Source organism: Astyanax mexicanus, chromosome 12, assembly GCF_023375975.1.
Source record: "Astyanax mexicanus isolate ESR-SI-001 chromosome 12, AstMex3_surface, whole genome shotgun sequence".
NCBI classification, from domain to species: domain Eukaryota; kingdom Metazoa; phylum Chordata; class Actinopteri; order Characiformes; family Acestrorhamphidae; genus Astyanax; species Astyanax mexicanus.
The window spans coordinates 14,524,856-14,539,518 of NC_064419.1; the positions used below are offsets into that span (position 1 = coordinate 14,524,856).

Below are 14,663 nucleotides of genomic sequence, written 5' to 3' on the forward strand. Positions count from 1 at the left end.
CGTCTCTCCGTCAGTTACAGTGGCGTTCTGCACTAAGCGTTTTTCTCCGAGTGAAAATCAATCTCCGCTGTAAACAGTCAGGATAGAGTGTTTCAACTTACGCTCATGGAACAGAGAGACGGACTTGAGTTTCTTATTACCCTCTGTTAGACAGACGGGTGTCCAAGTCTTTTCCCCTTTTTTCTCTTACTCTTTTTAGGCCTTTTTGGCGCACGCTTCTCTCTCTGGCGTCGCTCTTATTATTTTTCCTTTTTAGCGCACGCGTCACTCTCTGGCGTCGCTCTTATACTTGTTTTCTTTTCTGTATTCTCTTTTTTCATGTTCTTTTATCAAGTCTAACGTCGTGCTTTCAAGATCGCACCTTGTGACGTGTCCCGTCTTTAACGCCCGGGAGATGAAACATACAACATACACTAGACAGACATTTAACATACAATTATTTTATTGTAATTTACTTGAATTTAGGCGTCTAGACGCTAAGATGCCCATCAGGCGTTTTTATTAAATTTGGTCAATTGTTTTCAATTTATGATGTTATACACATATTTCTAAATATGTATATATCTTTCTTTAAATCACAGCCCTCGTCTGCTTATTATACAATTACAATTACAATTACAATCAAATTACAAATACACTTAGTGGTTATATTATCTTTTACAAAGGTTTAAAATTATCTTTTAACCTCTAAGGCAATGACATCTTTGTGACCAAGAAAACACAAAATTTCCCTTTCAGTAGTTAAATTGAAAAAGGTTTTTATGCTCACCTTTCCTTCAGCACTGAAGTGGATTGTCTGTTCTTCGCCACAGGATGTCACGGCTGTTTGTCTCGTTACTGCGTATGGGTTCTTTTCGAGCCCCTTTTAGTTGGGCTCCAAAATGTCGCGGTTATTTCACGACTCTTCTAGGCCTCCCAGAAAGGGAAGCCTGGGCTAGCTAAAATGAGCTCTAGAACTTTATCTAGTCATGCATCAATATAAAAGTTTTTAAGTTTAAAAGAAAGAAGATAAAAACAGACGAGTGCCTCAAGTTTAAAGAAAGGAGAAGACGAGTCTTTCCGAAGTTCTAAGTTGATCTTTTATTGTTCTTGAAGTCAGCCAGATAGGGTCAGGAAGCTTCAGTCTTCTGATAATACAGAGGAATACACACACTTTTATACAGTATTTGGGTGAACAAAGGTGGGGGCTTTTGGGAACGTCTGGGCTTTTTCTGCTGAAGTCAGCCAAAACCCAAGGTCGCCTCGACCAACACCTCACGCCTTGGTACAGACTGTACAGGCCTCAGAGAAAGGGTCAGACACCTGTTTTAACAGAACTTAGTGAACTCTAGACTTTTTATCCAAATATACTATTATAAAGGTAATATAGCATATATTGATCACCAATTTAGGGCCCACAAAACCAGTAGACTAATAACTACTAAAAAGCAAAATCCGGAGAGACAGTGAGCCTCGCGTTGTGCACACGCCGCCATTTTATCTTCTCTTACTGGCTTTATTACACCGGAGCTGCAACCCATTGTTCGCTCCCACAGCCACCACCGCCGCCGCCAGGAAGACCCAGTGACACGGACTCCAAGCGAGTGCACTGATCCCAAGTGGGGAGGGCTACATGCTAAGCTAATGGCTCGCGCTAACCGACCACCGCTGCCCAGCCTCCTGCTTGCTTACGTGCAGTCTGTGGACAACAAACTGGTCAAGCTGAGGGCAAGGATTACATCACAGCGGGAATTAAGAGAGTGCTGCACACTTATTTTTACCGAGACCTGGCTCTCAGACAAAGTACCGGACAGCGCTATTCAGACTCACTCCGTACACAGAGGAGACCAGATGGCAGCCTTCGGTGAGGATAAAGGTGGAGGTGTTTGTGTGTGTGTTTGTGTGTGTGTGTGTGTGTTTGTATGTACATGGTGCATACAGAGCCGCACAGTCAGACTACATCTTCGTGTTCCTGTATCCAGCCTACAGACAAAGGCTCAAACAAGCAAACCCTGTTACCAAACCTATTAAACTGTGGTCTCTGGAGGGCATTCTGCAGGTCGGTTTTGCTACAACAGACTGGGATGTGTTTAAAGCTGCAGCCACAATGGAGGACTCCTCTGTCTGCATAGAGGACTTTGCTGAGCATGTTTCCGGCTACATCAGCACTTGTGTGGATAACATCGTGCCCACCATACAGGTGAAGAGATTCCCCAATCAGAAGCCCTGAATCAACAGTCATGTACGACACATGCTGCAAGCTTGCACTCTTGCAATTAAATCAGGCAATGAGACTGAGTACAAAGCTGCAAAGTACAGACTGAGGAAAGCCATCACAGCAGCCCAAGAGGCAGTACAGGGAAAAACTGGATGGCTTCTACTCCACTGCTGACTCCAGGCAGATGTGGCAAAGCCTGCAGCACATCACAGACTACAAGACCACCACCAGCACCTTGAGCTCTGCAGACACCCTATCAGATGACCACAACACCATCTACAACCGCTTTGAAACTCCCAGTACTACCACAGAAAGGCGCACACACACACTCAGCCTTCCACGCCCCACTCCCCAGCTCTGTCAGTATCAGGCCAGGTATGCAGAGCTCTGAGGAAGATCAACCCCTGCAGGGCAGCAGGACCAGACAACATTCCAGAGCATGTGCCACAAAACGTTCTCAGCTCCATTTTTAATCTTTCCCTCAGCCAAAGTATTGTTCCCACTTGCTACAAGAACACGACTTTTGTGCCCCTCCCGAAGAAGAGCCCCCCCAACCTGCCTCCCTCAGTCTGTCAGGATTGGAGATAGGACTTCAGCCAGTATTACCACCTACACAGGCACCCAACAGAGATGTGTCCTCTTCCCCATCCTCTACACCCTGTTCACCCACGACCGTGTCACTTCCCATAAGACATCATCCTGAAGTTCACAGACGACACCGCAGTGATAGGATGCATCAGTGGCAGAGATGAAGCGGCTTACATGGGGGAGGTTACAAGACTGGTGCATGGTGTGAGGACAACAACCTCGCCCTCAACACAGACTAGACAAAGTAGCTGATAGTGAACATGAGGGAGGAGAGAAGACCTTATCAGCCACTGTTCATCAGAGAGATTCAAGTAGTGAGGGTGAACAGTTTTAAAAACCTGGGCATCCACATCAGTTAGGATTTCACGTGGACATTGAACACCACGCAGCTGATCAAAAAGGCTCAACAGCTGAGGAGTAGCCTCCTGAGGAGGCTGAGGAAGTTGAGAATGCCTCCCAAAATACTCTGCAACTTCTACAGCTGTGTCATTAAGAGCCTCTTGACCAACTGTATCACGGTGTGGTACGGCAACACTACTGTGACAGACCGTACACGCCTGCAGAGAGTTTTAAAGACTGTGGAGAAGATCATCAGGACTCCACTGCCCTCTCTGCAGAGCATCTACCACCAGAGAGTCCTCAGGAGAGCTGCCTCCATCCTCAAAGACTCTACCCACCCCCAGCATGGACTGTTCACACTTCTGCCTTCAAGCTGGAGGTACAGAAGTGTGAAATGCAAAACCACCAGGCTAAAGAACTCATTCTTCCCCACTGCTACCAGACTCTTGAACCTACCTCAAATATAACCCTGCACATTACTCTCTACAAATGTACATGTCAAGGACATTTTATCAGAGACACATGCTCACTTCACTACAAAAATTGTATAAATGCACTACTGAACTTTTTACACTTTTTTTTTCATATTCCACTACTGTAGATAACATGTACTTACTTGTAAATAATATCCAGAACACATTAATGTTTTCGTGTATATATTTCCATTCTGGATGTAAATTTAACACCAGATTAATATTTATATTAAGTTAGTTTATTTCTTTCTTTATTGTATATTTTCTATTTTTATCTTTTATACTTGGTGAGGAGCAAAGAAAGAATTTCATTGTACGAGGAAACTTGTTTCTTACTGTGCACATGACAATGAACTCTTTGAATTTGAATCATTAGCAAAGCAATGGTAGGAAAAGCCTGTGAGCGGATAACCTGATCTAGAGAGGTGGTGTATATAGAAAAGAGAAGGGGTCCCAGTACTGAGCCCTGGGGAACCCCAGTGGATAGTGAATGGGCTGAGGACAGCTGTCCTAGCCACAACACCTTGAATGAGCACCCAGTCCCTTATGTTTAAAAAAGTATAGTTAGAAGGAAGTCATGGTTGACCGTGTCCAAGGCAGCCGAGAGGTCCAGCAGAATGAGCACTGAGGACTGACCTGCAGCTCTGGCAGTTTTTAATGCTTCTGTCACAGGCAACAGAGCCGTCTTGGTAGAGTGTCCATTTTTTAAAACCTGATTGGCTCTGGTCCAGGAGGTCATTCTGGGTGAGAAAACCAGATACCTGATTTAAAACTGCTCTCTCTAATGTTTTAGAGAGAAAAGGTAGTAGTGAGACCGGTCTGTAGTTATTAACCTGGGCGGGGTTGAGAGAAGGCATTTTAAGCAGTGGTGTCACATGTGCTTGTTTTAAAAGCAGCCGGGAATACACCAGAAGTTAAGGAGGCATTGATCGGACAGACGGAATGATTGCAGGTGTAATGCACTTTCCCAGTAACGAATGAGGGTGGAATGAGGGAACAATTTCCACAGATGGGGGTTGTGCTAAGAGCCCAACACCGTGCAGGACGGAGACCCCGTGGAGAACGTTCTGCTGCTGCAACATCCGCCAGCATGACCGGTTTGGCAGTGGGTCAGTTACGGTGTGGGGTGACCTCCATGTGCTTGCCAGAGGTACCCTAACTCAAAATAATGAAAAAGGTACAGTGCTTTTAAACCTTAAATAATGCAAAGAAAAAAAGTTAATATTCATTGAGAAATAACAACGCTAATGCTTTAAGGGTTCAGAAATCAATATTTGGTGAAATTACCCTGATTTTTAATCATAGGCTTGTGGAGAGCATGCCAAGATGCATGAAAGCTTTCACACTGCTTTTCGGTGACCTTATTCCACTCCTCTTTTTTTTAATAGAGGTTCAGGTCTGGAGATTGAATGTCAGTCAACAACTGCAGGATGACATCAAGTGACCTATAAAAAGAATGGCAGCTGGAGTGAAGTGCATGAAAAGAACAGTTCAAAACAATATTTTAGAGGCAGGACTCAAGCTAGAAAAAGTACCAATGAGAAGCAAAGAAGAGCCAGAATCAAGTTTGCAAAAGATTATAAGAATTGGACTATAGAGGACTAGAGTAAGACTATTTTCTCTGATGAGTCCAGTTTTCAGCTTTGCTCAAATGTTTAGATGGAGACCTGCAGACGTGTACAAGCCACAGTGTCTTGCACCGACTGTGAAATTTGTTGGAGGATTGGTGATGATCGGGAGATGCTTCAGCAAGGCTGGAATTGTGCAGTTTGGACTTTGCGAATGACACATGAATCAACCCAATGTTTTTTTTTTTTTTTTCAATGTTCAGTTCCACACAGCTAGATTAATTTAGGTGTGGATGAAGGATCATCAGATCAAGACCCTGTCATGGCCAGCCCAACCCTGTGGAATGTAATCAAGAGGAAGATAGATGGTCAAAAGCCATCAAAGTCGAACTGCTTAATTTTTTTGAGCCAGGAGTGGCATTAGGTCAGCCAAAAGCAGTGTGAAAGACTGGTGGAGAGCATGCCGAGACACATGAAAGCTGCAATATTCTACCAAGTATTGATTTTGAACTTTTCCTTAGATACAATTTTAGTATTGTTGTTGTTTATAAAAGACAATGAACTTGTTTTCTTCACATTATTTGAGGTGTAAATGCACTACATCTTATTAGTTAATTTGACCAATATTTTTATTTGAAATTTGGGTGTTTATAGAATAGAATAAAACAACAACGTTCATTTTATTCAAACATATACCTATTAATATATTTTGAGTGGTTTCTTTATATATATATATATATATATATATATATATATATATATATATATATATATATATATATATATATATATATATATATATATATTCAGTAGCAGCACCAAACTGTCTATGAAAGTAGACAGTAGAAAATATAGTGTGTGGTGTGAGAGGTGTGTGGGTGAGATGTGAGGGGTGTGTGTGTGAGATGTGAGGTGTGAGAGGTGTGTGGGTGAGATGTGAGATGTGAGAGGTTCTAGAACCTAGAACCTCTCACAGTTCTAGAAAAGCATTGTAGTTCATTGGGTAACACTTTACTTGGATGGTAATAGAATTCTGTCCATAACAAATTATACTTTAACTCTTTCACCCTCTCCTATTCCCCCAATTGTGGCTCCATCATGTCTGCTACAAAACTTGAGGTGTCAATCTTTCACTATCTCTGACCATTCATCTCTGCAGGGACCCTCATCGTTTATATGCTAATTTGAAACCCCCCATTTAAGTGACCACCCTGCAGTGTTCAAAGTAGGATCCAATGTATATAATGTCCCCTCAAAATATCCCTAGTCAGATTGCTTCTGATCGACTGACTAAGCTGTGCCCGTGTAGATTTTCTGTCTGCACGTGAATAAACTCAAGTCAACTCTGAAGCCGTCTCCTGACTCCTGAATCAGACACCTGGTTCCTGAAGGCCGAATTTCTAACAGTGGTCCATTTGATGGTGCTTGACTGACATTCAACTAACATAGTTAAAAGTAAATGATTCTCTATTGAATGTAACCCTATATTCAACTCTAAACCTAACTCTAAATGCTTAAATGTTAAGATTAGAGTTTGGGTTAAAGTTTAGGTTACGGTTAGGTGTAGGGTTCAGTTCTATGGTTGATTAAGGGTTAAGGTTAGGGTTAGGTGTAGGATTATGTTCTCTTTTGAATCCTTTAAATTCAACATATGTTTAAGTTGCAGTTAATAGACATTTAGTTGAATGTTAGTTGAATGTCAGTTGAGCATCAACGAGGCCATCAAATGGACCATCCAAGTAAAGATTTACCGTTCATTGTATTGACTTAGTACTATTATGTTTTAAAATGAATTTTGAACTTACTTAAGAGTGTGTTTATTTACAGGTGTACCGGGATGCTTGTGGAGGTGCTCCAGTGACGAAGCCCTACATGGCCCATCGGGTGAGAGGGACAGTGTGGGGTGTTGGGTTTTGCCCCTTTGAGGACGTCCTGGGTGTTGGACATGCAGAAGGATTCACCAGTATGATAGTGCCAGGTCAGTGCATGCACACACCAAAACAGGAATTTGTTTTAAGCCTAAATATGTTTTGCCTTTATAATGGAATAACGTCTTCAGGAACAAACTGCACTAGAAATGGTCAAAACATTTTATTTCAGTAAGATTTGATGTGCAAATTATTTTCCTCAACCAGAAGCTGTATTCTGTGGGAACACAGCTGTAATAATTATTACTAGTCTAGTGTTTATTTAAACCTAAAATGCTACATCTCTCACATCACACCTCACACACACCTCTCACACACACACCTCTCACACCTTACATCTCACCCACACACCTCTCACATCTCACCCACACACCTCTCACATCTCACCCACACACACCTTTCACACCTCACATCTCACCCACACACCTCACATACCTCTCACACCTCACATCTCACCCACACACCTCTCACACCTCACCCACACACCTCTCACATCTCACCCACACACCTCTCACATCTCACCCACACACCTCTCACATCTCACCCACACACCTCTCACACCTCACATCTCACCCTCACACCTCACATCTCACCCTCACACCTCACATCTCACCCACACACCTCTCACACCTCACATCTCACCCTCACACCTCACATCTCACCCTCACACCTCACATCTCACCCTCACACCTCACATCTCACCCACACACCCCTCACATCTCACCCACACACCTCTCACATCTCACCCACCCACACACCTCTCACATCTCACCCACACACCTCTCACACCTCACGTCTCACCCACACACACCTCTCAAACCTCACATACCTCTCACCTCTCACATCTCACACCACACACCTCTCACATCTCACCCACACACCTCTCACATCTCACCCACACACCTCTCACATCTCACCCACACACACCTCTCACATCTCACCCACACACACCTCTCACATCTCACCCACACACACCTCTCACACCTCACATCTCACCCACACACCTCTCACATCTCACCCACACACCTCTCACACCTCACACCTCACCCACACACCTCTCACATCTCACCCACACACCTCTCACACCTCACACCTCACCCACACACCTCTCACATCTCACCCACACACCTCTCACATCTCACCCACACACCTCTCACATCTCACCCACACACCCCTCACATCTCACCCACACACACCTCTCACATCTCACCCACACACCTCTCACATCTCACCCACACACACCTCTCACATCTCACCCACACACACCTCTCACATCTCACCCACACACACCTCTCACACCTCACATCTCACCCACACACACCTCACCCACACCTCACATCTCACCCACACACACCTCTCGCACCTCACATCTCACCCACACACACCTCTCGCACCTCACATCTCACCCACACACACCTCTCGCACCTCACATCTCACCCACACACACCTCTCGCACCTCACATCTCACCCACACACCTCTCACATCTCACCCACACACCTCTCACATCTCACCCACACACCCCTCACATCTCACCCACACACCTCTCACATCTCACCCACCCACACACCTCTCACATCTCACCCACACACCTCTCACACCTCACGTCTCACCCACACACACCTCTCAAACCTCACATACCTCTCACCTCTCACACCTCACCCACACACCTCTCACATCTCACCCACACACCTCTCACACCTCACCCACACACCTCTCACATCTCACCCACACACCTCTCACATCTCACCCACACACACCTCTCACATCTCACCCACACACCTCTCACACCTCACCCACACACCTCACATCTCACCCACACACCTCTCACACCTCACACACACACCTCACATCTCACCCACACACCTCTCACATCACACCTCACATCTCTCACATCACACCTCACAACTCACACACACCTCTCACACACACACTTCACACACACACCTCTCACACCTCACCCACACACCTCACATCTCACCCACACACCTCACATCTCACCCACACACCTCACATCTCTCACATTACACCTCACATCTCACACACACACCTCACATCTCACCCACACACCTCTCACACCTCGCATCTTACCCACACACCTCTCACATCTCACACACACACCTCACATATCACCCACACACCTCTCACACCTCACACACACACTTCACATATCACCCACACACCTCTCACATCTCATCCACACACACCTCTCACACCTCACATCTCACCCACACACCTCTCACACCTCACGTCTCACCCACACACACCTCTCAAACCTCACATACCTCTCACCTCTCACACCTCACCCACACACCTCTCACATCTCACCCACACACCTCTCACACCTCACCCACACACCTCTCACATCTCACCCACACACCTCTCACATCTCACCCACACACACCTCTCACATCTCACCCACACACACACCTCTCACATCTCACCCACACACCTCACATCTCACCCACACACCTCTCACACCTCACACACACACCTCACATCTCACCCACACACCTCTCACACCTCACATCTTACCCACACACCTCTCACATCTCACACATCACACCTCACATCTCACACACACACCTCACATATCACCCACACACCTCTCACACCTCACCCACACACCTCTCACATATCACCCACACACCTCTCACATCTCACCCACACACCTCTCACATTTCACCCACACACACCTCACATCTCACACACACACACACACCTCACATCTCACCCACACACCTCTCACATCTCACACCTCACACACCTCACATCTCACCCACACACCTCTCACATCTCACACCTCACACACCTCACATCTCACACCTCACACACACATCTCACACACACCTCACATCTCACATTACACCTCACATCTCACACACACACCTCACATCTCACACACACACCTCACATCTCTCACATCACACCTCACACACACCTCTCACATCTCACACACACCTCTCACACCTCACATCTTACCCACACACCTCTCACACATCACACCTCACATCTCACCCACACACACCTCTCACACCTCACATCTCACCCACACACACCTCTCACACCTCACATCTCACATTACACCTCACATCTCACACACACACCTCACATCTCTCACATCACACCTCACATCTCTCACATCACACCTCACACACACCTCTCACATCTCACACACACACACCTCACATCTCACCCACACACCTCTCACACCTCACATCTTACCCACACACCTCTCACACATCACACCTCACACACACACCTCACACCTCACACACACATCTCACCCACACACCTCTCACACCTCACATCTCTCACATTACACCTCACATCTCACCCACACATCTCACATCTCACCCACACACCTCACATCTCACCCACACACCTCACATCTCACACCTCACACACACATCTCACCCACACACCTCTCACACCTCACGTCTCACCCACACACCTCTCACACATCACACCTCACATCTCACACATTACACCTCACATCTCTCACATTACACCTCACATCTCTCACATCACACCTCACATCTCTCACATCACACCTCACACACACCTCTCACATCTCACCCACACACCTCTCACACCTCACGTCTTACCCACACACCTCTCACACATCACACCTCACATCTCACCCACACACCTCTCACATCTCACCCACACACCTCTCACACCTCACCCACACACCTCTCACACCTCACCCACACACCTCTCACATCTCACCCACACACCTCTCACACCTCACCCACACACCTCTCACACCTCACCCACACACCTCTCACATCTCACACACACACACCTCACATCGCACACACACACACACCTCACATCTCACACACACACACACACACCTCACATCTCACACACACACACACACCTCTCACATCTCACACACACACACCACACCTCTCACACACACACACCTCACATCTCACCCACACACCTCACACACACACCTCACACCCACACACCTCTCACACCTCACATCTCTCACATCACACCTCACACACACACCTCTCACATCTCACCCACACACCTCTCACATCTTACCCACACACCTCTCACATCTTACACATCACAGCTCACACACACACCTCACATATCACCCACACACCTCTCACATCACCCACACACACCTCACATCTCACCCACACACCTCTCACACCTCACACACACCTCTCACACCTCACACACACACCTCACATCTCACCCTCACACCTCACATCACACCTCACATCTCACCCACACACCTCTCACACCTCACATCTCACGCACACACCTCACATCTCAAATCTCACACACACCTCTCACACACACCTCACATCTCACACACACCTCACATCTCACCCACACACCTCTCACACTTCACATCTAACCCACACACCTCACATCTCTCACATCACACCTCACATTTCACACACACACCTCACATCTCACCCACACACCTCTCACATCTCACCCACACACCTCTCACATCTCACCCACACACCTCTCACATCTCACCCTCACACCTCACACACACACCTCTCACATCTCACACCTCACATCTCACGCACACACCTCACATCTCGCACACACACACACACCTCACCCACACACCTCTCACATCTCACACACACCTCACATCTCACCCACACACCTCTCACACCTCACATCTCTCACATCACACCTCACATTTCACACACACACATCTCACCCACACACCTCTCACATCTCACCCACACACCTCTCACATCTCACACACCTCGAACACATCTCAGGTCTTACCCACACACCTCACATCTCTCACACACACCTCTCACATCTCACCCACACACCTCTCACATCTCACCCACACACCTCTCACATCTCACACACCTCGCACACATCTCAGGTCTTACCCACACACCTCACATCTCTCACACACACCTCTCACACACATCACATCTCACACCTCACACTGAATGAAGGCAGTAGGAGTAGTTTTATACAAAAGACATTATGTGCTGCACTGTACTGTAGCAAGTATTGGCATAATGAATTGTCATTGTGCTCACTTTTTAGAGTATAATCTGTTTAACTTGGTACTTAGCATATGAGCTAACATGGTCATCAGTTAGCTGATCTTGTGGCATTATACTGTGGTGGGGTAAATAAGGACATTGCATAATAAAGTTCATGTTTGTATTTTACTGTTTATTGTGGCTATGTTGGCCTGGTTGCTAACTGGGTGATATTTAAAATGTTGGGCTTGTGTATTTTACTGTAGTGTGACAAGAATGATTTTGGTCTAGGTTCTGGTGAGCCTAACTTCGATGCTCTGGATATGAACCCATACCGCAGCACCAAGCAGAGGCAGGAGTGGGAGGTTAAGGCTCTACTGGAGAAGGTGCAGCCTGAGCTGATCAGCTTGGACCCGGGAATGCTGGGTAAAGTGGACAACGCCACCTTTGAGCAGAAACATAAGGAGAGAGTGGAGGCTGTGGTGAGTTTACTAAAACAGATTTCCTTTTTTTTTTTATGGTCACAATATTTATTATTTAAATCAAGGTTGGCTCGAGCTTTGCCTTTCTGTTCTGAAAATAGTTTTGTTGTTTTAGGTTTACAGTCCAGGTTTGTAAATTTGCAATGAAAGACGCTACGATGGATGCAGGAAAATAAAGTGTTGCAATATTTTAAACACAGTATATTTTTTAAATGATTAGCTTAAATAGATTGGTGGCAAAATTTGGTGGTGTTTGTTTCTTATTTTGTCTTGTTTTGTAAAGGGCTGGTTGTAATGCTGTATGACATGCTCTGTTATTTGTTAATAGCTCACACTGTTTATACTGATTATATCTCTCCTAACATTTATTTTACTCCAATCATGGCCATACAAAGTGCATTGTTTAAATCCTGACATTATTCTTGTATTTTTATATATTACTAAATATATTGCAGAAAAGGAAAAAAACAGTTTTTACTATTATTCTGCATATTATTGTATCTAACTGTATTCTTATCTGTAGCTGTATCTGCGTCTCTTGCATTATGCTTCTCTTGTATTTACGAATTTTTGTGTATGTGATGCAGGGCTATGACCCGCTAGCCCACAAGAAGTTCAAGCCCAGAATGAGAAAGCGAGGCAGAAGCTCAGCCGGTTCTGTGGAGAAGAGGAAGAATAAAGTTGCCCATGAGGATCAAAGGGTATTTTCTTTTTTTACTCACTAGCAAGCACAAATACTTAAACATTTACCTTCATGTTTATATTAAGCCTATAACATCTCTAGATTACTTGTTGTTACTACTTGTTGATCTTCTCTTCCTGCAGGATGTGATTCGGAAAACTGTGGGGGAGAGAATGGAGAAAGAGAAGAAGAGGAAAGAGAGTGCAAAGGCGCAGCTGAAAGGAGGGGAATTGTCTGTGTTAGATAGATTTAAAAAAGTCGGCTAGCTCTGTGCTAAGAGCAAAACACTGCTGTGGACTTTAACCGTCTGAGGAAATAGGGACTTTGGTTTAGAAGAAGGAACCCACCTTTAGTTTGCTCAGTTTTTTTTTTTTTTTTTTTTTACACACACACACACACACACACACACACACACACACACACAACTTACTGAGGCGTGGCTTCTATTAGAAGATTCATGATGCTGTACTCCAAAAGCAGTTCAGATGTTTGCTCTATGAGCTGTTCATATTGAAATGTTAATAATTTCTGTTTGTATACTGTACACAACTTGTCTGTACTGGTAAGCAAAATAAATGAATACACATACCTGAAAATTTGTGCTGTAATGTGCTTATAATTTAGCTGTAAACATAAATATATGTATGTATATATATATATATATATATATGTGTGTGTGTGTATATATATATATATATACACACATATATATGTATATATGTGTGTATATATATATATATATATGTATGTATGTGTGTGTGTGTGTATATATATATATATATATATATATATATATATATATATATATATATATATATATATACACACATATATATATACGTACACATATATATATACATATATACATACATATATATATATATATATATATATACATACATATATACATGAATGAATGCCATGTGAGCCATTTTTTGAAGAAAAAAAAAGAAGCTCAGGTGTTTCCATTTGGCCCTGTTTTAGGTCACTGACAGGTTTTGGCTCTTGCTCATGCATATATACATGCAAATTAGCTGATTGGCTAATAGCAATGCAGCAGAGAACACCTACCTGCCTCTGCTTTAACACACCACCTAAACTTGTAAATGAGCTGAATCAGGTGTTTGCGGGGCAGGATAAACACCAGTCTGCATGCAGTAAAGGTTTGGGAATCTAATGCACTTCATATTCTGATTATTGCAGAACACTGAAGTCAATCCTTACTCACACAAACTTGGATAATCAAATAACAAATCTCCAAATGTTTTCATACACCTCTTCTTAAGCATTCAGCTACTTGCACCCAATGCTGACACAGGTGTGCAAATGCACACACACCATGTCTAAGCCCTGTAGAAAAAAAAAAGGTTAGGCTTAGACAGGTTAGACTGTTGAAGGCTACTGAAGACTATTAAAG

At 44.6% G+C, this 14,663-nt stretch overlaps 1 protein-coding gene and 1 long non-coding RNA gene across 2 annotated transcripts in view; one reads left to right on the top strand and one right to left on the bottom strand.

Moving 5' to 3' along the window:
- wdr46 (WD repeat domain 46) overlaps positions 1-13,842 on the top strand; it is a 44,548-nt gene extending 30,706 nt beyond the window's left edge. Inside the window, exons 12-15 of the mRNA XM_049485672.1 lie at positions 6,993-7,143; positions 12,374-12,564; positions 13,152-13,265; positions 13,390-13,842. Coding sequence (XP_049341629.1) covers positions 6,993-7,143; positions 12,374-12,564; positions 13,152-13,265; positions 13,390-13,512 — 579 coding nt within the window. The 3' untranslated portion in view covers positions 13,513-13,842. The remainder of the gene's footprint in view (positions 1-6,992; positions 7,144-12,373; positions 12,565-13,151; positions 13,266-13,389) is intronic.
- LOC125806082 (uncharacterized) lies at positions 7,550-11,919 on the bottom strand. The gene is made up of 7 exons (XR_007441402.1): positions 11,700-11,919; positions 10,583-10,656; positions 10,477-10,525; positions 10,118-10,324; positions 9,542-9,697; positions 8,958-9,161; positions 7,550-7,730 (listed from the first exon to the last, which is right to left on the bottom strand). It is a non-coding gene; the product is annotated as an uncharacterized LOC125806082 (long non-coding RNA).
- Positions 13,843-14,663: the final 821 nt, after the last annotated feature.